General features: G+C 42.8%; 1 protein-coding gene across 1 annotated transcript in view; it reads right to left on the reverse strand.

Annotated features, from left to right (window-relative positions):
• The window catches only part of LOC124040560 (eukaryotic initiation factor 4A-I-like), a 31,709-nt gene extending 18,316 nt beyond the window's left edge, over window positions 1-13,393 (reverse strand). Inside the window, exons 1-6 of the mRNA XM_046357710.1 lie at window positions 13,292-13,393; window positions 11,985-12,042; window positions 11,625-11,757; window positions 11,009-11,148; window positions 6,621-6,789; window positions 6,344-6,453 (exon numbers count right to left, since the gene is read on the reverse strand). Coding sequence (XP_046213666.1) covers window positions 6,344-6,453; window positions 6,621-6,789; window positions 11,009-11,148; window positions 11,625-11,757; window positions 11,985-12,042; window positions 13,292-13,314 — 633 coding nt within the window. The 5' untranslated portion in view covers window positions 13,315-13,393. The remainder of the gene's footprint in view (window positions 1-6,343; window positions 6,454-6,620; window positions 6,790-11,008; window positions 11,149-11,624; window positions 11,758-11,984; window positions 12,043-13,291) is intronic.
• Window positions 13,394-24,179: the final 10,786 nt, after the last annotated feature.

The following is a 24,179-nucleotide window of genomic DNA, read 5'->3' on the forward strand; positions in this document are numbered from 1 at the left end:
TTTACACTGTTCCAAATGGTCAGAAACATATTAGCTGTTGATCTCCTTGTTAATTACTATTATGATCATTATAATATCTAATGTCATCATTAGTAGGCTTAGTATAATAGCCTTCATTAACCGTGACTTACTCAGGATTATATAGGCTACTGTTTCATTCAATAATTTGTTCATGTCATCACACAGCATACAAGTCATTCATGATTGGAAACCCACATCAAGCATTTTAGTTTGATAATCAAATAAAGCAAACCTTGAATAATTAGCTTACACTAAAACCGTCCCATTTCGAAAATTGCATTCTGCAATGAACGCAAATGTTTAGTCTGAGGTAACAAAGGCTTTACAAAAAAATGTTAGACTCCGGTACGCTTAATTTATTTAGTGGTTTACAATGTTCCAAACGGTCAGAAAAATTATATTGTAAACTAACAGCAACAGTTTTGCAACACATTTATTTTCCACTCTATACCGAACAAAAATATAAAACAACTTCAAAGACTACTGAATAGCAGTTCATATAGGGAAATTAGTCACCTGAAATAAAATTCCTTAAGCCCTAATCTATGGATTTCACATGACTGGGCAGGGGGAGCAGCAATGGGTGGGCATAGGCCCCTTGGCAGCCAGGCCCAGCCAATCAGAATAAGTTTGTCCCCACAAAAGGGCTTTATTAGACAGAAATACTCAATGACCCCGTAGGTGAAGAAGCTGGAAGTGGAAGTCCTGGGCTGGCGTGGCAACATGAGGTCTGCGGTCGGAAGTACTGCCAAATTCTCTAAAACAACGTTGGATGTAGCTTATGGTCGAGAAATGAACATTACATTTTTGCTCCTTACCTTTTTCTTGATCTCCAGTATTTTCCACAATGAGTCAAATTTATTCCACACATCTGAATTCTCCTTCACCTCCTGAGCAACCAGTAAACATTCCCATATTGAGTTCACCCGTCATGTCCTCTGCATCCACTTAGCTGTCACGTATCCAGTGTTTGTTATAACCAAGTTATTGATGTGATGATATGCTACAAGTCAGACCCCATCGGTCATGTGCATGAGACGCATATACGCGTTACGCAAAGAGAGTAAGGGTTGAGAGAGTATCCCAAATGCACACTCCCTCAACTTGAGACATCTGTGGCATTATGACAAAACTGCACATTTTAAAGTGGCCTTTTGTCCCCAGCAGAAAGTGCACCTGTGTAATGATCATGCTTTTTGATTTAAACCCCCCCGATTGCTGAGGAATTGAAAAATTGTATGGTTCAAATAGGATGAGGAAAAAGGAATGGCAAATAAGTTTGGCTGCAAAACCGATTGGCAAACATACTGTAAATTGAGAAATGTGACTAAACTGAATAAAATAAGAAACTACACTATGAAAAGAAAATGTAATTTACGGTGCTCCAGTATAATTTTGGAGGAAGAAGGCAAACTCGATCATTCATTGAATCAGATGTCTCATTCCTTACATAACCCACTAATATTGCTAATTAGTTTAATGATAGTTTGCTAATCTTGCCAATGAAAAAAAGGCATGACGTGCCAGCAAAAAAACACTGACACTTCACATACAAGTATATCTGACCAAATTTGTTAAGACAAGCATTGTAATTTTGAATTCTGTAATGCGAGTGTGGAAGAGGTGACTAAATTGTTGTCTATCAACAATGACAAGCTACCGGGGTCTGATAATCTGGATGAAAAATATACTGTGGATAATAGGGGACATTATTGCCAGATCTTAAATTTCAGCCTACTAGAAAGTATGGGCACTCAGGCCTGGAGGGAGGCTAAAGTAATGCAGACACCCAAGAATAGTAAAGCCCGCTTTACTGACTCAAAGAGCAGACCAATCAGCCTGTTACCAATACAGTGTAAACTTTAGGGGGAAAAAAATTGTGTTTGACCAGTTACAAAGCTATTTTATTGTAAACAAATTGACTTTCAGCACGCTTATAGGGAAGGGCATTCAACAAGGACGGCACTTACACAAATGACTGATTGGCTGAGAGAAATGGATGATTACGAGATTGAGGGAGCTGTTTTTTAGACTTCAGTGCGGTTTTTGACCTTATCGATCAGTCTGCTGCTGGAAAGACTTGTGGTAAGGCTGTACAACCCATGCGATATGGTGGATAAAGCATTACCTGTCTAACAGAACAGAGGGTGTTATTTAATGGAAGCCTCTCCAACATAATGCAGGTAGAATTAGGAATTCCCCAGGGCAGCTGTCTAGGCCCCTTTTTTCAATCTTTACTAACGACATGCCACTGGCTTTGAGTAAAGCCCGTGTGTATGTATATATGCGGATGACTCAACACTATACGCATCAGCTACTACAGTGAGCAAAATCACTGCAACACTCAAAGAGCTGCAGTTAGTTTCAGAATGGGTGGCAAGGAATACTTTTGTCCTAAATATTCCAAAAACTAAAAGCTTGGTATTAGGGAGAAATCATTCACTAAACCTCAACTAAATCTTGTCATAAATAATGTGGAAACTGAGCAAGTTGCAGTGACTAAACTGCTTGAGTAGACCTGGATTGTAAACTCATTGTCAAAACATGTTGATACAACAGTAGCTAAGATGGTGAGAAGTCTGTCAATAATAAAAAGCTCCTCTGCCTAATTAACACTATCAACGAGGCAGGTTCTACAGGCCCTAGTTGTCGCACCTAGCCTACTTTTCAGTCGTGTGGTCAGGTGCCACAAAAAGGGACCTCTGAAAATTACAATTGGCTCAAAACAGGGCAGCACAACTGGCCCTAAAATGTACATGAGAGATAACAATAATATGCATGTAAATCTCATGGCTGAAGAGACCGACTTACACACTACTTGTTTTGTAAGAAGTGTTGACCTGCTGAACGCACAGAGTTGTCCGTTTAAACTACTAGGACACAGCTGACCCATACAAAACCCACAAGACATAAGAGGTCTCTTCACAATCCCCAAGTCAAGAACAGAATATGGGAGGCACACAGTACTACGTAGAGCCATGGATACATGGAACTCTATTCCACATAAGGTAACCGATGCAAGCAGTAGAATCAGATTTAAAAACGACTGACAAGAATACACCTTATTGAACAGCAGGGACTGAAGAGACACATACTTACACATGGATTTGTGTTGTACATGTGTGGTAGGGAGTATTGGCCTGGGGGAACACAACGAGCTATGAAATGTAATCTCTTAAATTGTACTACCGTAATGTTGCTGGACCCAGCTAATAGGGATCCTTAATTACAAAAACAAACGTGACTGGGGAACTATGCAAACTTCATAATGTAAAATAATGTGACCGGTGAAATTAAAATACCATCTGCTTTATCTGCACATGTTGGCTGCAGGTAATTCCTTAAATAGCTACAAATATTCATATGTATTGAAAAACCATCCCGTGGCCATTTCCAAATACCCCGGTACATACAGTATACTGCCCAAACCTAGTGGTAAGCCTAGCTAACTCTGGAAAGTGGTTTAATCTTTGAAACAGAAATTTGAAGTGTTTTTAATAACCATTTTGCTTCAGCTGGCCACATGCTTGAAATAAGTCTCTGAAAATTTATCTCATTCAACTGGAGGGAGTCCTTTAGTCACCTCAGAACAGATTGTAGAGAATGATGCTCTAATAGACTCAAATACCTTATTTGAATTTCAACCATTTGATGTCTCCGATGTATTAAGTGCCTTGCTAAAGATCTGGGGCTGATTCACTTCACCTCTTCTTACTACAGCTATCTGCCCCACTGTTGAACCTTTAAAACCTCTTAGAGCTAGGGTCTATTTTCCTGACTGGCGTGCCCAAAGTAAACTGCCTGTTTGTTGCTCAGGCCCAGAAGCCAGGATATGCATATAACTGGTAGCATTGGATAGAAAACAAGTTTTGAAGTTTCTAGAAATGTTAAAATAATGTCTGAGACTACAACACAATTCATATGGCAGGCAAAAGTCCAAAGAAAAACCAACCTGATTTTTTGTGTGTTTTGTTTTTTAGCTCCCAGGCTCTTAATGGAAAGCTTTGGGTTCTATGTAATTCCAGCTCCCAGATTGCAATTCATATGGCTTCCACTAGATGTCAGTCTGTTCATTGTTTCAGGCTTGTCTCTGCAAAAACAAGCAAGAATTTTGAGATTTTGTACAGACTCCCAATTCAAAATATGTCTGTTGGCGCGCGGTGAAAGAGAACACTGGCTTACTAATTTTACTTTTCTATTGAACATACTTCTTTCCGTATGAAATATTATAGTCTATTTAAATTTTAGGATACCTGAGGATTATATAGGAACGTAGTTTGACTTGTTTGAACAAAGTTTAGCGGTAGCTTTTTGGACTCCTTTGTCTGCATGTTGAATGAGTGGATTACTGAAATCGATGGATTACTGACTTCTTGGGATATAAAGAAGGATTTTATCTAACAAAACGACCATTCATGTTGTAACTGGGACCCTGGGGATTGCAAACAGAGGAAGATTTTCAAAAGTAACTGATTAATTTAAATCGCTATTTGTGATTTTTATGAAGCCTGTGCTGGTTGAAAAATATGTGGGGCGCAGTCCTCAAACAATCACATGGTATGCTTTCGCTGTAAAGCCTATTGTAAATCTAGCAACGCTGTTAGATTAAGAATTTAAGCTTTTAAATGATACTTGTATGTTTAATATGATTATTTATTTGAATTGCGCGCCCTCCAATTTCACCGGATGTTGTCGACTGGTGTCCCGTCCCGCTGACGGGATGCCTATCCCTAAGAAGTTTAACCTGTATTTTTAACTTTACAATTGCTACCGGTGTTATCCCTAAGAATTGGGAAGTTGCACATCCTCCCCCCACATAAAGGGAGGCTTCGATAATTACCACCCATCTCCAAGTTAAAGCATGTTGCCTAGCCAAGGTATTAGAATCCTTGACAAACTCTCAGCTAAGGTGTTCAACTTCTCACTAATATAAATATGCACCAGTTTGATTTTAGATATGGACATCGTATGTTTTCAGCCACTGAAACGGGCATGGACAAGGAGTCTTGCAATTGGCTGAAGAGCCATCTGACCGACAGGACACAATGTATGCCTTCTGATGCTGTCTAGTTTCCTGGATATTACGAAAGGTGTACTGCAGAAGTTGGTATTGAGACCTGTTCTCTTTACTGTTTATATAAATAATATTGGTCTATCTATTAAATCCTGTAATATTCATCTGTATGCAATACGTTTTTGTATGCTATTGATCTGACTTAACCAAGCTATGTTAGAGCTGCAATCTGATTTTGTTGCATTACAGAAAGCCCTGGATTTAAAACTTGTAGTTAATGCAGGCAAAACTAAATACATGTTCTCTAACTCACTGAAAAATGTCTCAGATGGGCTAGTCTTTCATTGGATAGCTCTCATTGAGCGGGTTCCTGCCTATAAATATCTGTCCGTTTGGATTGATAAAGATCTAACGAACAAAATATACTGACGACCTAGTTAAAAAGCTAAGATTTAATGAGGGCTTTAAAACATTTTTGATCTTGCCTCTCCATTAACAGCAGGAAGCAGATTGTGCAGTCAACTTTCCTGACTATGGTGACACCATTTACCAGAATGCAGCAGCCACTACTCTCAAACCATTGGATGCAGTCTACCATAGAGCCCTATGGTTAATTACAGGTGACAGTTTTAATATTCATCACTACATCCGAAGGTCAGCTGGACCTCACTAAAGGTCTGTAGACCACTTCATTACTCCCACAAGCTTCCAACATAACTCACTTGACTGTTGAAATACAAAAATATGAGCTACCACACTCATTCACAGGGTTAGTTAACTCGAGGTCCCACTCTTCTCCACAAAATTAGGTAAATCCGTATTTAGTTAACGCGCCACAGTTATGGAATACCTTACAAAACAAATTACACCTGGATTCCCTGGTGCCCACGGGGTAGTTTAAAACGGTTTAATGAAGTGTGCAATTATTTCAATTGACGATTCTAACCTGATGTAATGTATTTTTTTTATTTTATTATTATTATTTTTTACCTTTATTTAACCAGGCAAGTCAGTTAAGAACAAATTCTTATTTTCAATGACGGCCTAGGAACAGTGGGTTAACTGCCTGTTCAGGGGCAGAACGACCTTGTCAGCGCGGGGGTTTGAACTTGCAACCTTCCGGTTACTAGTCCAACGCTCTAACCACTAGGCTACCCTGCCGCCCCAGTTTATATTTTTGTTGCAAATGAGACATGACAATGGTCTCAATTGGGCTACATTGAATAAATAAAAGTAAATAAAAATTGCAAAAGCTTCAGGTAGAGCATAACTTCCTAACGTACTGTTAGACACAATCTGTCTTCATACCTGTGTGCTAGTGCCAAGCTTTTGGAAAATCTCGTAGATCTGGTCTTTGAAACCCCGGCTCAACATTTCATCAGCTTCGTCAAGGACAAACATCTTGATGTACTTAGCAGCTGAGGGGGGAAGATGAGCACTTGGTTTAGACAAAACTTGAACACAAAATGAAATGTCAATACTCTTCAGTAAACAAAAACATACAGCTGTAAACAATGTCGAGAAACGTTTGACAAACGGTTGTTAGCTGAACAAATCTGGTAAAAAAAAGACGGACATCACTCACAGAGGAACTTGCGGTTCAACATGTCGAACACGCGGCCTGGTGTTCCAACCACTATGTTGGGAGCCTCAGCCTGGAGCTTTGTCACCTCGTTACGGACGTTGGTTCCTCCAATACAGGCATGGCACGAGGCTCCCATGTAGTCGCCGAGGGCCAGGATCACCTTCTGGATCTGTTGAAGAAGGGGAAGTCAAACTCAAAGCCAGCAGTTGTCACAAAATACTTTTACAGTAACACAGCCTAGACTAGGGAGCAAGCAGAAGCACAGTGGCCAAGGAAAGCTTCCTTTGGCACGTATTTGTTTACATGTCCATGGTCTCTTAGCAGGGCAAACCCATTTGTGGTTTTTGGTATATCATTCAAATCAATCACAGCATGTTTTGGACTCATTGGGCAGGTATTACCCGATTTAAGAACAATACAAAATGTTGAAAGTTCAATTTATATTTTATAAAACTAACATTGAAAATGATGCTGTCACTGCTTCCTGATAAAACATTGATAAAATAGCCCAATGTCAAATCACAGCTTGAAAGTGTCCAAATCAATAACCAATATGCAGAAACAGTTTGTGATATTTGTATTTATTATAGATCCCCTGAATGAGTCCAAAAACATGCGGTGGTTGATTTTGATGACACCAGAAATCACCAAATTGGGTTTGCCCTACCTACTAAGAGAACATGGACATGTAAACAAATATGTACCAATGGAAGCTTTCCTTGGCGACTGTGCTTCCGCTTGCTCCCTAGTCTATGGCTGTGTTACTGTAAAAGTACTTTGTGACAACTGCAAAATTATGGGGATCCATAATAAATACAAATATATCAAACTGTTTCTGCATATTAAGGCAGATATATATCTATATTTCACAACACATTAAGTGTGCCCCAAAAGGCCACTACTCTACTACCACACAAAATCCATATGAACATGTGTATAGAGCATAGGTTGTCATGTGTATGGATCTTCACAGTCCCCACTGTTCAATAAGGTGTGAAAAACTAAATGTACTATCTACACATACAGTGGGGAGAACAAGTATTTGATAACCTGCAAAATCGGCAGTGTTTCCTACTTACAAATCATGTAGAGGTCTGTAATTTTTATCATAGGTACACTTCAACTGTGAGAGACGGGATCAAAAACAAAAATCCATAAAATCACATTTTATGATTTTTAAGTAATACATTTGCATTTTATTGCATGACATAAGTATTTGATACATCAGAAAAGCAGAACTTAATATCTGGTACAGAAACCTGTTTGTAATTAGAGATCATACGTTTCCTGTAGTTTTTGACCAGGTTTGCACACACTGCAGCAGGGATTTTGGCCAACTCCCCCATACAGACCTTCTCCAGATCCTTCAGGTTTTTGGGCTGTCGCTGGGCAACACGGACTTTCAGCTCCCGCCAAAGATTTTCTATTGCGTTTCTATTGCGTTCAGGTCTGGAGACTGGCTAGGCCACTCGAGATGCTTCTTACGGAGCCACCCCTTAGTTGCCCTGGCTGTGTGTTTCGGGTCGTTGTCATGCTGGAAGACCCAGCCACGACCCATCTTCAATGCTCTTACTGAGGGAAGGAGGTTGTTGGCAAAGATCTCTCGATACATCCTCCCCTCAATACGGTGCGGTGCAGTCATCCTGTCCCCTTTGCGGAAAAGCATCCCAAAAGAATTAAGTTTCCACCTCCATGCTTCACGGTTGGGATGGTGTTCTTGGGGTTGAACTCATCCTTCTTCTTCCTCCAAACACAACGAGTGGAGTTTACACCAAAAATATATATTTTTGTCTCATCAGACCACATGACCTTCTCCCATTCCTCCTCTGGATCATCCAGATGGTCATTGGCAAACTTCAGACGGGCCTGGACATGCGCTGGCTTGAGCAGGGGGACCTTGCGTGCGCTGCAGGATTTTAATCCATGACTGCATAGTGTGTTACTTATGGCTTTCTTTGAGACTGTGGTCCCAGCTCTCTTCAGGTCATTGACCAGGTCCTGCCGTGTAGTTCTGGGCTGATCCCTCACCTTCCTCATGATGCCCCACGAGGTGAGATCTTGCATGGAGCCCCAGACCGAGGGTGATTGACCGTCATCTTGGGACTTCTTCCATTTTCTAAGAATTGCACCAACAGTTGTTGCCTTCTCATCAAGCTGCTTGCCTAATTGTCCTGTAGCCCATCCCAGCCTTGTACAGGTCTATAATTTAACCCTGATGTCCTTACACAGCTCTCTGGTCTTGGCCATTACGGAGAGGTTGGAGTCTGTTTGATTGAGTGTGTGGACAGGTGTCTTTTATACAGGTAACAAGTTCAAACAGGTGCAGTTAATACAGGTAATGAGTGGAGAACAGGAGGGCTTCTTAAAGGAAAACTAACAGGTCTGTGAGAGCCGGAATTCTTACTGGTTGGTAGGTGATCGAATACTTATGTCATGCAATAAAATGCAAATTAATTACTTACAAATCATACAATGTGATTTTCTGGATTTTTGTAAGTAGCAAAACCTGCTAAATCGGCAGTGTATCAAATCTCCCCACTGTACATGTGCAACAATAGTGATATTACTTGCATTTTTTCTTCTTCTGATGAGCACTATAAAACATGCCCACACAACAAAAACACGCGTTTTGACAAGTGGCAATAAATAACTAATTGATGAGGGAGGGGTATTTTCACATCACAGGTTAGAGGACAATCAGCAAAACATGGCTACATTGAGACGCGGGTCACAGAAACAGAAAAGCAACACGGTCAATCACTCAAATAGATTATCATGTTGAAATCAATTGTGCTCGAGATGAGGTTACACATTCTGTTCAAACTAACAGCTCAAAAACCTGAGGAATCTGTTTCATTTAAACTATACCATTCAAAGGCCACACGGAAACCTGGAATAATAACCTAGAAATGGTTGGTTAGATGAGAACTTGTAGAAGGCTTAAGATCTGCGTTTTGGAACGTTGGACGTTTATTTCAGGAGGCTGCCATCATGGAAAAGCGAACAAACCACTTTTCCTGGTAGCTTCAACTAATCACAACGCAGCATAGGATAGCAACACTTACAACTGTTGGCTGCTATTTAAAGCCAGGTGTATGCTACATGACTTTCAAAACCCTAACACCGCTGAGCCTCTCACATTAAAAACTACCGTCCTTCCTGTAGTGTTTAGCCAACGTAGTGGTGCACACTAAACGACGTGGCACAGATGGGGGTCACACACTACAAGATTCTTGACTTGGTTGTGAGAATTCTCGACACCACGTCGTCTCACGAAAACAATCTTGTGATTAGATTTAACATAGCTACAACGAGCTGTGGCTCAAAGCAGACTCAAACGTTCTCATTCAGACATTCACGCGTCCCATACAGAGTTGAAATATCTAGCCAACATTGTCAATTGAACAACATTGCTTGTGAACTTCAGGTGTAACAATGACAATTTGGCTTTTTATTTTACCTTTATTTAACTAGGCAAGTCAGTTAAGAACAAATTCTTATTTTCAATGACGGCCTAGGAACAGTGGGTTAACTGCCTGTTCAGGGGCAGAACGACAGTGAAAATACAAGCTTGTGTAAGGCAGTAAAATCTGTCCACATTAGGGAAATTAGCACAATATAAAGTAATCAAAATGTACATTTCAGATGTTACGTTGCCCACTCTATTGATCACAAATTGAACCATTCAGAGAGTTTAAAAGGACACTTCAAGATTTTTCAGAGTATTCTTTCTTCATACTGGATGCAGACGTAAAAATGGTATCCATGAGTTCATCTGACTCTGGGGAAGTAGATAAAGCCCCTCACTGCCAAAATCCCAAAGTATCCCTTTGAAAATGCTCTCAAACAATTTAACCAGGCGCTCTAGAGTCTCCATAGTGTTAGTGCAGTAGGCTGAACATTTGACTTCCCTATTCTAAGTCACATTTTAAGTACTTCCATGTTCAAGATAATTTTAGCATACGTGTTCATTAGTTTGCTAGTCGTCATCGGACAAGCAACGGTACTTTTGTAACTCAAGAGTTTGAGCCCTTAACATGTTGCTCACTGCACAGGCAGGCAGTTGGGAAGAATCTCTCTCATCCTGACAGACACAAGACTCAGTCCCACTCAAACACACCACCTTGCCCAGTGACAGGGGTGGCACATTACAGCATCAGGCTACAGGGTTTGATTCACACTATAGAGCAGAGCGAAGCCAAGCTGTACTGTGCTGGCTATTCATCCACCATAGGTTGCTAGAACACTGCTGGAAAGGCCCACGTGATATCAAAAATATCAGATCCAGCATGGTACGTTTGAGTTGGCACGACAGTGTGTAAAGGGTACAGAAGTTGCATTTAATGCGGACAGTTTTTTAGGGCAATTTAAGTGTGTGTGTAACCTGCCTGCTGAGCCAGCTCTCGGGTGGGGGCGAGGACCAGGGCCTGGGTACCCTTCAGCTCGATATCAATCTGCTGGAGGATGGAGATGGCGAACGTGGCGGTCTTCCCTGTGCCGGACTGGGCCTGTGCAATGACATCATAACCTGGTGGGGAATGAAGGGTGGTATTCATTAGTGGACACCATAACAAAACACTAATACCAAGTGTTTCTTATTGGACAAATTCAGACTGGTCCTTCCCAGTTTCATCCCAGTTGGTTCCTAGTGAATATGATCATGGATAAATTTGATAGGCATTTGGTTCACTGTTTAGACTCATGATTGAGAAAGTCTCCAAACCTGACATGTAGGATACGATGGAATAAATAAAAGCCTGTGTACTATGATCAAGGAAACCTAATGTTCCACATAGGAATGAAGAGGATTAATTAAGTATAGAAGCAACTTCCGTCAGCGACAACTTAGGCTAGATATTGACAGAAAAAGACCACAAAAATCAACACTATTGATATTAAAGTTACACCCATCTTCATAAGTTGATGGAAACGAACAAACATGCAGAGGTCTCCCACACACAATATCCTGTGTGTGAGAGTTGATTTTAGGAAACTTGAACTTACCCTTGATACAAGGGAGGATGGCCCGCTGCTGAATGGCAGATGGTTTCTCAAAACCATAGGCATAGATTCCTCTCAGGAGAGTCTCACGCAGGGCCATCTCATCAAAGCTGTCCACAATCTCATTCCAGTTACTCTGTGGAGAGAGAAAAATACCAGACCACGGTTAGTGTATATAGTACCCAGATACTGTAGTCCTTACACAGACTCCCAGTATTGTTTAACTACCAGAGGAGAGATGGAAAATGCTTCTTCACCTTCACCCCATTGGACTACATGCCTTTCAACTATTCAACAATTTAACTGGTCCTTCATCCAACTTTTGACAAACTTGCCTGACACAAACAAAACATTTAACTTTACCTCAATGATGCCATCTGGCTCCATGCCCTCAGGGCCATTATCTCTGTTGGAGAGGTCTCTGGGGGGAAAACGTCCACATGTCAATACTAGATGATTGCATGCGTTTCATAACACATTAGCAGATTCTAATGATATCACGAACAAAAACATTTCTAACCAGAAATGTATCAGGGGTCTAATGCCAGAGTTTGTGATTGTAATGGGATGACATGCCTGTATTCATCTAGAAGGGGTTTGATGCCAGAGAGAGTGATTGTCATGGGCATGACATGAAGTGGCAATGACTGCATCGAGGGCCCCCCCATGTATAATAAACTCGCATAAGATGGTGGTGCTGGCTACCAACGATGCAGAAGTTGGGGCACACACAACCAAGTTTGTGATGCCACTCAATTAACAAAAATATATATATATTTCATTAAGTCTTCCCAGTGCAGACGACTCGAACACGCTCATGCAGTAACTTGCACTCAGAGAGATTTTGAATAATGGTGGACAACACATTGGTGGGGGTTCTCTGGCTGGTTAGTCCCGAGTGGAACTGTAAATGATTACACTACTAACCTTGGCTAACAAGCAAAACGACACTTTCAACAGGGATAGCTAACCATATTAACTGGAAGGAGCAGTCACTCAACCGGATGGCCCATCTGATAGAAAATCCTTCACTGTTGCAATAAAGAAAAAAAATACAAATAACGCACCGCCACCAGGCCGAGCGACCCTTTACCCGAAAAGCATGTGGTCGTAGCGCACAAGGTTAGCGGAAAGGGTTGCACCACCAAAACAACAAGCGCCTACGCATAATATTACGGTTAAGAATTGTATCTAGCGAGACACCAGCTACCGTAGTTAACGTCTGTTCACTCAACGTGACCTGGGCACCATGGCGGGGCTCGCTGGGGAGACAGGCCACCATTTTCCCGCAACCCCTGTCTGGTGTTCGCCTGCCAAATAACTAGTTAGCCATCTTAGCCGATGTTAGCAGCTCGCCTTCACCCAGCATTACTGAAGTAACGTTCGTGGGCTGGCCAGCAGATCAGTGTTTACAATAACACAGGGCACAATAACGTGGAACATGTACTACGGGCTTGCAGTTAGACCTGGCCAGCTAGCTAGTGGCTCCAATACGGCCACCACTAGCTAGTTTACAGTTGCTAACGTCAGTTAGCACTAAAGCGACAACACAAGGAAAACATTCATGTTTCATTTGATAAAGGAATTGCGGGGCTGACCGCGTTATTTCATCTAGCCATATGTGTAACTGGTTATAATAAAACAATGGAACAATTTGCAGGTTTCTTTACCTCTCTTCATAATCTGCCGACATTATCACAAAGGGCGAATACGCCGCGAAAAAGTGTTATATACCACAACGTGGTCTGGGAAGCTCAGGTTGTGATTGCTGAAGGGGACTATCATTCACGCCAGAGTCATATTGTGACATGTTATTGGCTATCTAAGAAGTCACTGAACGTATGGTCTCCGCCTTTATTTGACCATAATAGGAGCGACAAGGAGGACTCAACATTTGGTTCCTCCCCAGCAACAACACCATTGGAAGCAGAGACCCAAATAAATGAATAATTCTATGATTAGAACCAGCATAACGAACAAATGCCTTCATTGGATTTGTTGATTATGAGGCATAATACAACACACTATTTGAACTCCACTAGCCATTACCTTATAACAAGATAGACAATTAGAAACAATGTTTCATAACATGTATACAAATAAATCCGTGAAAATAAATTCAGGGAAAATAAATTCATTTCTGCAAGACTGCAAATGTATCTAGCCGTATAATGCACTAAAGGAGCCTGATGTTACTCTTAGTCCAAGGACCTTACATGTTCTAAAGCTTCTTCGGGATCAGTGTCCCTTCCACTGGAAGGTTGAGCTAACGTAGGCTAATGCGATTAGCATGAGGTTGTAAGTAACAAGAACATTTCCCAGGACATAGACATCTGATATTGGCAGAAAGTTTACATTCTTGTTAATCTAACTGCACAGTCCAATTTACAGTAGCTATTACAGTGAAATAATACCATGCTATTGTTTGAGGAGAGAGCACAATTTTTAACATTAAAAGTTATTAATAAACAAATTTGGCACATTTGGGCAGTCTTGACACAAAATTATGAACAGAAATGCAATGGTTATTCGGATCAGTCTGAAACTTTGCACATACACTGATGTCATCTAGTGGCCCAAATCTAAATTGCACCCGGGCTGGAATAATACATTATGGCCTTTCTCTTGCATTTCAAAGATGATGGTACAAAAAAATACAAAAGAATGGTTCTTTATTATCTTTTACCAGATCTATTGTGTAATATTCTACTACATTCCGTTAACATTTCCATAAACTTCAAAGTGTTTCCTTTCAAATGGAACCAAGAATATGCATATCCTTGCTTCAGGGCCTGAGCTACAGGCAGTTAGATTTGGGTATGTCCTTTTAGGTGAAAATTGAAAAGGGGCTAATCCTTAAGAGTGCAAATTGGCTCTGGAAGCCAAAACATAAAAATATCCTAAACGTGAATCGATTCTCAATTGCGGTTCTACTATCATACCACATCAAAATAATTTCACAAATGCAAAATACACACTTAATTGCAGCCGACAATATTTTTCAGTGACAACACGTTTGTGGCGTCTGTCTTCCGTTTATACACTGGTGTTCGGAGACGCTTATAGCTAGCACAGGTCTTCCATCTGTTTTATGTAAACAAGCGCTGTAACATGGAAATATGGCCTTGTGGGAGCCTAACCTTATAAATGTGTGTTCACCATGGAAGACAGACGCCAGAAACGTGTTGTCACTGATAAATACTGTTGGCTGCAACTGTTTAAAACACTGTAGAGTAAGTGTGTAAGCTTATTTTGTTCTTCGTGACTTATGTAGTCACATGTTACAAGGTTACATAATAGGATGCACTGTTACAGCAGCTGACAGAGTCCTAGCCTAGTTTATTTAGGTGGTAGTGACTTATGTAGTCACATGTTACAAGGTTACATAATAGGATGCATTGTTACAGCAGCTGACAGAGTCCTAGCCTAGTTTATTTAGGTGGTAGTGACTTATGTAGTCACATGTTACAAGGTTACATAATAGGATGCATTGTTACAGCAGCTGACAGAGTCCTAGCCTAGTTTATTTAGGTGGTAGTGACTTATGTAGTCACATGTTACAAGGTTACATAATAGGATGCATTGTTACAGCAGCTGACAGAGTCCACCCATCTCACATGTGAGGCCATGTGCTAAACAGAGTGAGTAGTTTAGTAAATAACCAAAGATTTCAAGACAAAGTGATGAAAGTTGTAGAGAGTACACTTTATCTAGAACTTGACCTATATCCTAGTCTGACTTTGGTGCAGGTGTTCTTCACATTACCGTCTCTGGTAAACACACTATATCAAATACAATCTATGTTTATTTGTCACATGCACAGGGTACAGAAAGTGTAAACATTACAGTGAAATGGCCATTTAAAAAATAGTAAGCGTCCAGATAAATATTGCATACATCTTTTATAATTATTAGATTATTCTTACACAGACACACTTGTCTAAATTGATGGGTCATGTAATCATCTGAAGTGGAGTATTTTGATTAGACATAGCTAACTAAACAATGAACCTAATGGTGCTTTCAAGACAGCTGGGAACTTGGAAAAATACGAGGTCAGAGATTTCAGTTCCCAGTTCCTTGTTGTTTTGAACACGGTAATAATTACAACCCATACTGATTGTCATAGCTAGCCACCATGCACAAATCTGCAGGTAGCTAAAGCTGACCAACTAGGTTCAATGTTAGCTAGGTTCAATGTTGCAAATGGCTTTCTGAGATACAAATAATCTTACTACACATATCATACATGTAACACTTGCTAGCTAACAGTAAGCTTTAATGTCCAATGAAAATGACTTTGACTAAATTAGAAACGTATAATATCGAAAATGTAGCTAGCCAGACTCTTACCCGTATCCATGGCTGAAAGCTTCTCCCTCTGTTATGGATGCCATGGTTGCCTTTAGTTTGACGATCTAATCCAGAGAGGTGTTTTATACAACAGCCTTTCTGTGTTCTCTATTCGACTCCCTCCACATATTTGTAATCAAACGGCATAATCTCCTTAGCTATCATATTCTGCTTCCACCGAGCATTACACTGATTTCAGAACTCTGTCAACTTCTTCCGCGACACCACTGTTGATCACCGTTTCTTCCCCATCACTGTGAACAGAAGTCTCTTCAATGTCTGGGTCAATGAAAGTGTTTTTGCCGGTGAGACAAAACCGCGACTTGTCAGTTAAGAGCACTTTTTGCCAGTCCTGTCTGGTTCAGCAACGGTGGGTATGTGCCCATAGGCGACATTGTTGCCAGTTATGTCTGGTGAGGACCTGCCTTACAACAGGCCTATAAGTCCTCAGTCAAGCCTCTCTCAGCCTATCGCGGACAGTGTGAACACTGATGGAGGGATTGTGCGTTCCTGGTGTAACTCCGGCAGTTGTTGTTGCCATCATGTACCTGTCCCACAGGTGTGATGTTCGGAGGTACCGATCCTGTGCGGGTGAAGTTACACGTGGTCTGCCACGTTCCACAGGTGCATGTTCATTAATGGTTTATGGTTCATTGAACAAGCATGGGAAACAGTGTTTAAACCCTTTACAGTGAAGATCTGTGAAGTTATTTGGATTTTTAGTAATTATCTTTGAAAGACAGGGTCCTGAAAAAGGCACATTTATTTTTTTGCTGAGTCTAGAACATCCACCTTCATTCTGTCTGGAGAAGACTAAGTTCAAGATTTTCCACCCCTACGTGAACATTTTATCTGCTGTATAGCACAGAAGGGCATGGAGGAGATGGGGTGACCGGCCTCTGAGAAGTGATGTGCAATAGGGAATGTGGGGTAATTTCTCCTTACAGCTCTCTTGTGTCCAATAATATGCGTTCTTATCTGTCTACTGGTTTTACCCTCATATTGCTTATTGCAAGGACAGGAGATACGGTCTAGGAAGCTAGAAGAGCTGTATGTGAGGAACTGTTTGCTAAATATGCTCAATTTTTATAGGAATCCCTACATGTCGCATAACTATGGCAGGGGTACAAGCCAGTCACCTTGTCCAGTCTTCTGCCATTTATTTTCAGGGGGACATGAGTGTCAACCCGAATAATTAAGTCCCTGACATTCCTGGCCTTGTAATGTGAAAAGAGAGGAGGGTCAGAGAAAATATTTTGGCAAGTAGGATCAGCCATTTCAATGCTGCTTTATCACTCCCTTGATATCATCACTCAAAGGAAAATATATAGTGGTACACATTCATGTTTTTGGATTTCTTTACTTTTATCCTTTCAGGTTAACCTCTCATCAATGGTACATTCTTTACGGAGAGCATCATCAAGCCATTATTTAGGGTATGAGCTTGCCTCAAAATATGTTCATAGTCTCATTTCAAAAGTCTGTTTTATGTGCTTCAGTCTCAGAAATTGTGTGTACGGGAATCCCTTCTTCAGAAATGCGGGATACACACTAGAGGTATGTAGGATACTGTTATTGTCTATAGGCTTTGCATACAAAGTAGTGGACAAGGACAAGAGATCAAGGAAGGTTCTCGCCCTGACTAATCTCGGCTGTGAACTTGAACTTGAACCATATCATTAAGGTAAGCGAGAAAATCATCGAACACATTGAGGGACCATTCGTAATGAGAAACACCTTATCAATATATATTTTGAGAAATGGTTAGGGTTATTGTGCCAAGCTGTTTTTATTAAAGGCACAGTCATTTTAGTGTATGTAAACGTCTGACCCACTGGAATTGTGATCGAGTGGAATAAGTGATATAATCTGTTGGAAAAATTCTGTGTCATGCACAAAGTAGATATCCTAATCGACTTGCCAAAACTATAGTTTGTTAACAAGACATTTGTGGAGAGGTTGAAAAATACGATTTAATAATTCCAACTTAAGTGTATGTAAACTTCCGACTTCAACTGTAAATAGCGGGTGTTTACAGCGTGTCATGTGGGAGAATTATTGGTGCCACTCCAGGGTTTTTAAAAGGGTGTGTGCCGTCTCAGGCCAGTTTCTAAACCTATTGCGCCCACTTGGGATTTGACTTTGGTTTTGGATGTGCTGTGTGAGGCCCTATTTGAATCAATAGACACTGCAACATACACTATGGATCCTCTCCTACAACACTGCACTGCTCGTGGCTTTGGTCTTGACTAAATGTATGATTGAGGTCAGGGCTTTATGATGGCCACTCCAATACCTTGACTTTGTTGTCCTTAAGCCATTTTGCCGAAACTTTGGAAGTATGCTTGGGGTCATTGTCCATTTGGAAGACCCATTTGCGACCAAGCTTTAAGTTCTTGACTCATGTCTTGAGATGTTGCTTCAATATACCCACATCGTTTCCCAACCTCATGATGCCATCTATTTTGTGAAGCACACCAGTCCCTCCTGCAGCAAAGCACCCCCACAACACGATGCTGCCATCCCTGTGCTTCACGGTTGGGATGGTGTTATTCGTATACATAACAATGGTTATTATGGCCAAGCAGTTCTATTTTTGTTTCATCAGACCAGAGGACATTTCTCCAAAAAGTACGATCTTTGTCCCCAAGTGCAGTTGCAAACTGTGGTCTGGCTTTTTTATGGTGGTTTTGGAGCAGCAACCTACACCGATGTCCACCCCTCTGTCGTCAGGACCCAGTGGGATTCGGTTCTTGCTCCCGGGAGCGTATGACGGAACAGTTGCCGGGTGCCAGGGGTTCCTACTCCAGCTGGAGCTCTACCTGGCAGCTGTTCAGCCGGCCCCTTCAGGACACGAGAGAGTGAGCGCCCTCATCTCCTGCCTGACTGGAAAAGCGTCCCTGGAGTGGGCCAACACCATCTGGGGAAGGGAAGGCCCGACTCTGGATGACTACGAGGACTTCTCCCCGTTGTTGACCATCCACCTGAAGGGAGAGCGGCGGGAGAGCGATTGTTCCATCTGAGACAGGGGATGAGGAGCGCTCCAGAGTTCGCACTGGACTTCAGAACTCTAGCAGCTGGTGCGGGATGGAGTGAGCGGGCCCTGATCGACCACTACAGGTGTAGTTTACGAGAGGACGTTCGTAGGGAGCTAGCCTGCAGGGACACCACTCTCAACCTTGACCAGCTGGTGGACTTGTCTATCCGGCTGGATAACCTGCCGATTTGGCACTCGCCTTCTGTAAAAAGAAGGCAACTCAATTACCACCCCATCGACAGGGGGATTGTGCGATAGATCTCTTGGTAGAAGCTGCACTTCCCCTCTGTCACAGGAGGAGACGGTGGCTATGGAGACATATGTCACCGAATCTCTGGGACAGGGATACATTCAGCCTTCCATCTCACCTGTCTCCTCGAGTTTCTTTTTTTCGTGAAGAAGAAGGATGGAGGTTTGCACCCATGTATTGATTATCGAGGTTTAAATAAGATCACGGTAAAATACAGCTACCCGCTACCGCTCATAGCCAGTATGACCGGAGTCATTAACACGGGGCGTGCTTCTTCACAAAATTGGACCTCAGGAGCGCTAACAACCTGGTGCGTATCCAGGCTGGAGATGAGTGGAAGACAGCATTTAGCACCACTTCTGGGCATTATGAGTACCTCGTCATGCCGTACGGGTTAATGCATGCTCCATCAGTCTTCCAATCCCTTGTAGATGAGATTTTCAGGGACCTGCACAGGCAGGGTGTAGTGGTGTATATAGATGACATTCTAATATACTCCGCTACACGTGCCGAGCATGTGTCCCTGGTACGCAGGGTGCTTGGTAGACTGTTGGAACATGACCCGTAAGTCAAGGCTGAGAAATGTCTGTTCTTCCAACAGTCCTTCTCCTTCCTAGGGAACCGCTTTTTAGCATCAGGGGTAGAGATGGAGATTGACCACATTTCAGCCGTACGTAATTGGCCGAATCCAACCACAGTAAAGGAGGTACAGCGTTTTTTAGGGTTTGCCAACTACTACCAGAGATTTATCCAGGGTTTTGGTCAGGTAGTGGCTCCCGTGCTGGCTCATCCTGATCCCTCCTTAGCGTTCATAGTTGATGTGGACGCGTCCGAGGCAGGGATAGGGGATGTGCTGTCTCAGCGCTCGGGTACGCCACTAAAGCTCCGCCCCTGTGCATTCTTTTCGAAGAAGCTCAGCCCGGCGGAGCGAAACTATGATGTGGGAGACCGGGAGTTGTTGGCTGTTGTCAAGGCTCTGAAAGCGTGGAGACATTGGCTTGAGGGGGCTAGACACCATTTTCTCATTTGGACTGACCACCGCAATCTGGAGTACATTCGAGCAGCGGGGAGACTGAACCCTCGCCAGGTAAGGTGAGCCATGTTTTTCACCGGTTTTGTTTTCACCCTTTCCTACAAACCAGGTTCCCAGAACGTTAAAGCAGATGCACTGTTCTGGCTGTATGATACAGAGGAGCGGTCCACGGATCCCAATCCCATTATTCCAGCTTCTCGACTGATGGCACCGGTGGTATGGGAGGTGGACGCGGACATCGAGTGGGCGTCACGTGCAGAGCCCACTCCCCCTGAGTGTCCAGCTGGGCGTCTGTACGTTCCGTTAGATGTCCGTGATCGTTTGATCTGTTGGACTCACACGTCACCCTCCTCTGATCATCCTGGCATCGGTCGGACGGTGCACTGCCTTGCTGGGAAGTACTGATGGCCCAGTTTAGCTAAGGATGTGAGGGTTTATGTTTCCTCCTGTTCGGTATGCGCACAGTGCAAGGCACCTAGACACCTACCCAGAGGGAAATTACAACCCCTACCCGTTCCACAACGACCGTGGTCACACCTATCTGTGGATTTCGTGACGGATCTTCCCCCGTCGCGGGGTAACACCACGATCCTGGTCATTGTGGATCGGTTCTCTCCTGCCATCTTCTTCTTTTGCCCAGTCTCCCTACGGCTCTACAAACTGCGGAGGCCCTGTCACCCACGTATTCCGGCACTATGGGGTACCTGAGGATATAGTTTCTGATCAGGGTCCCCAATTCACGTCTAGAGTCTGGAGGGCGTTTATGGAATGCCTGGGGGTCTCGGTCAGCCTTACCTCAGGTTTTCACTCCGAGAGTAACGGGCAGGTGGAAAGAGTCAACCAGGATGTGGGTAGGTTTCTGCGGTCCTATTGCCAGGACCGGCCGGGGGAGTGGGTGGTTTACATCCCCTGGGCGGCGATGGCCCAAAACTCCCTCTACCACTCCTCTACCAACCTATCACCATTTCAGTGTGTGCTGGTCTATCAGCCGGTCCTGGCACCATGGCATCAGAGCCAGATCGAGGCTCCTGCGGTGGATGAATGGTTTTGGCACTCAGAGGAGACATGGAACGCTGCTCATGTGCGGCTACAATGGGCCGTCAAGAGGCAAAAGGCGAGTGCCGACCGCCACCGCAGTGAGGCCCCGGTGTATGCACCGGAGGATCGGGTCTGGCTCTCGACCCGAAACCTGCCCCTTCACCTGCCCTGCCGGAAGCTGGGTCCGTGGTTTGTGGGGCCATTTAAAGTCCTGAGGAGACTGAACAAGGTTTGTTATAGGTTACAACTCCCCCCTGATTATCACATTAACCCCTCGTTCCATGTGTCTCTCCTCAGGCCGGTGGTGGCTGGTCCGCTCCAGTCGTCTGAGGTGCGGGAGTTTCCTCCGCCCCCTCTGGACATCGAGGGGGTCCCGGCGTATAACGTACCAGCCATCATGGACTCAAGGCGTCGGGTGAGGGGCCATCAGTACCTCATGGAGTGGGAGGGTTACGGCCCGGAGGAGAGATGCTGGGTACCTTTGGAGGACATCCTAGATCCTTCATTGCTACAGGAGTTTCACCGTTTCCACCCGAATCGCCCTGTTTCCCGGAGGGTACTGTTACGACTTCCGCCGAAGTTGGCCCTTCTCCTTGTTCGGATGGTGTTCAGAGGTCGACATCACCGGCTTTCTAGTCACCACCGATCCATGTTTCAGTTTTGTTTTGTTTTGTCTGTATTACACACCTGGTTTCAATTCCCATATCATGTTCCTTATTTAGCCCTCTGGCATACATTTCTGTTCTGTCCATGATTGTTGGTGTCTTAGTGGTTGTTGATTGTGCTAGTGTGTATGTATGTTCCTATTTGGAATTTGTGCTTGACTTTTTGAGTAAACTCAGTTGTGTTGCTCAAAACCTGTGTCCTGCGCCTGACTCCGCTACATCTCTGCACCCAATTGCCAAGACTGATTGGTTCTGTATGAGGTGACCTGAAGAGATATCCTTCAATTTCTCAATGGTGTTGATGCTTTGCCTCCAGTCATTGCTGACATCTGCCAGGGAGTTCTGAATGTCCTTTATATCCCCCAGGGCCTTATGGAGCTGAATGAGGCCTGTACGTATGAGGCCTTGTCTAACTGGGAGTGGATGGCAGCCTGGAGAGTGGGGACAGATAATTTTAAACAGTTCAGATAGGGCTTTACATTAACCAAAGGCCAGTACATATTCACAGAATCCAATGCTTCTACTAAAATTCCAGATCTGAATGGGTGACCAATAAATCATTGGATTTATGTCAGTTGCTAGGTCTTAGCAAGTGAATGCCTGCTTTTCTCATGATTATGCTAGCTAGCAATGGCTCCATACCAGTGGAGGCTGGTGGGAGGAGCTATAGGAGGACGGGCTCATTGTAATGCCTGGAATTGAATAAATGGAAGATAGCATCAGGCTACAACGTTAGAGTTACACTTGTAGAAAACTCTTATTAACAGTGACTTGGACAATAGCTTCCAAAAACGTATAATAAATAAGAAAAAAGCTTGTTACCTAGCCAGAAAAGTAAGACATTTTAACTTACCCACCGCCATGGCAAATGGACTTCTTTGTTGGACATGCTCAATCAGGACATGCACAAGCAGATTGGCTGTCATCTCAGCTGTTTACAGATAGCATTAGACAACCAGCTAGGAATCGTAGCTCAGACTTCAATGTCTCTCTGGTTGATAACGTTAACTAGTTGGGTCAAATACATTTATAGCCAGATATGAGTATTTCTGGCATAGTTATAAATGGCTAGCTTGCTAAATAACTGGCTAGGTAGCTAATGTCATAATTTTTAGGACCTAGATGTGATCGCTGACCGGAAAATAAATTATTGGTAATGTCAGCTAACAGGATGGCCACTTCACTCCGGGAGACCTGTAACTTACATGTCAATTGTATATCCAAGGTGTACAGGTCTCCCGGAATGAAGAGGATACTAGCAGGGGGAATGCAACGCTAACAAGCAAGCCTGTAGCTAGTTAACGTGTCGCGTTTCCGAATGTCGCAAGTCTGTAAATAGCGAGTGGCTCCCGAGTGGCTCCCGAGTGGCTCGCGAGTGGCTCCCGAGTGGCTCCTGAGTGGCGCAGCTGTCTAAGGCACTGCATCTCAGTACTAGAGGCATCACTAAAGGCCCTGGTTCGATCCTGGGCTGTATCACAATCGGGTTGCCCACAATTGGCCCAGCATTGTCCGTGCTAGGGGAGAGTTTGACAGCTGTTTTGCACTGTTTCGCTGTGACTTTAGTCATCAATCTAGCAAGAGGGCTATTTTATTAGTGTTTCCCCCCCTAGAAAGCTTGGCTTTCACCTGAAATTGTTTATTTATGTCTGAGAAAAAAAAAACTTTTCAAGCTATATGATCTAGTACCCAATAAAAGTATAATAAAATATATACTGTACAAATATGATGACATGATAAAAAAATGTGAATGAATAAGCCTTTTCATACTTTATAATATGTCCATATACTGTTATAATCTGTTTTAGGAAAATCTACCCAGAATATTTCTATATATTTCTATATTACTTTACCAAACATATCATGGCATTAGTGATAATTAAAAGCTGTTAAATTTGTGAACTTGTGAACATTTGGGCCATTTAAACATTGTGCGTCCCTCCTATAGACAAGGGGAGAAAAGTAAAAAGCTAGATTTTGTCATTCTGGGCATTTGCAAGGTGTCTGCCTCTGACATTAAACAAATGTTTGACTTCCACACAAAATGACTTATTGACTTATTTTAGGTTTAAGAAAGTATGTAGGTCACATTCTTTATCGTAAAGCTATGATAGTTATGCATTTAGATCTGCCTGCTCGGGACAAATTCAGTGATTGCTTTGCCATGTCTGTGCCATGTAGCAGT

This window comes from Oncorhynchus gorbuscha, linkage group LG01 (genome assembly GCF_021184085.1).
Source record: "Oncorhynchus gorbuscha isolate QuinsamMale2020 ecotype Even-year linkage group LG01, OgorEven_v1.0, whole genome shotgun sequence".
In the NCBI taxonomy this organism is placed as follows: Eukaryota; Metazoa; Chordata; class Actinopteri; order Salmoniformes; family Salmonidae; genus Oncorhynchus; species Oncorhynchus gorbuscha.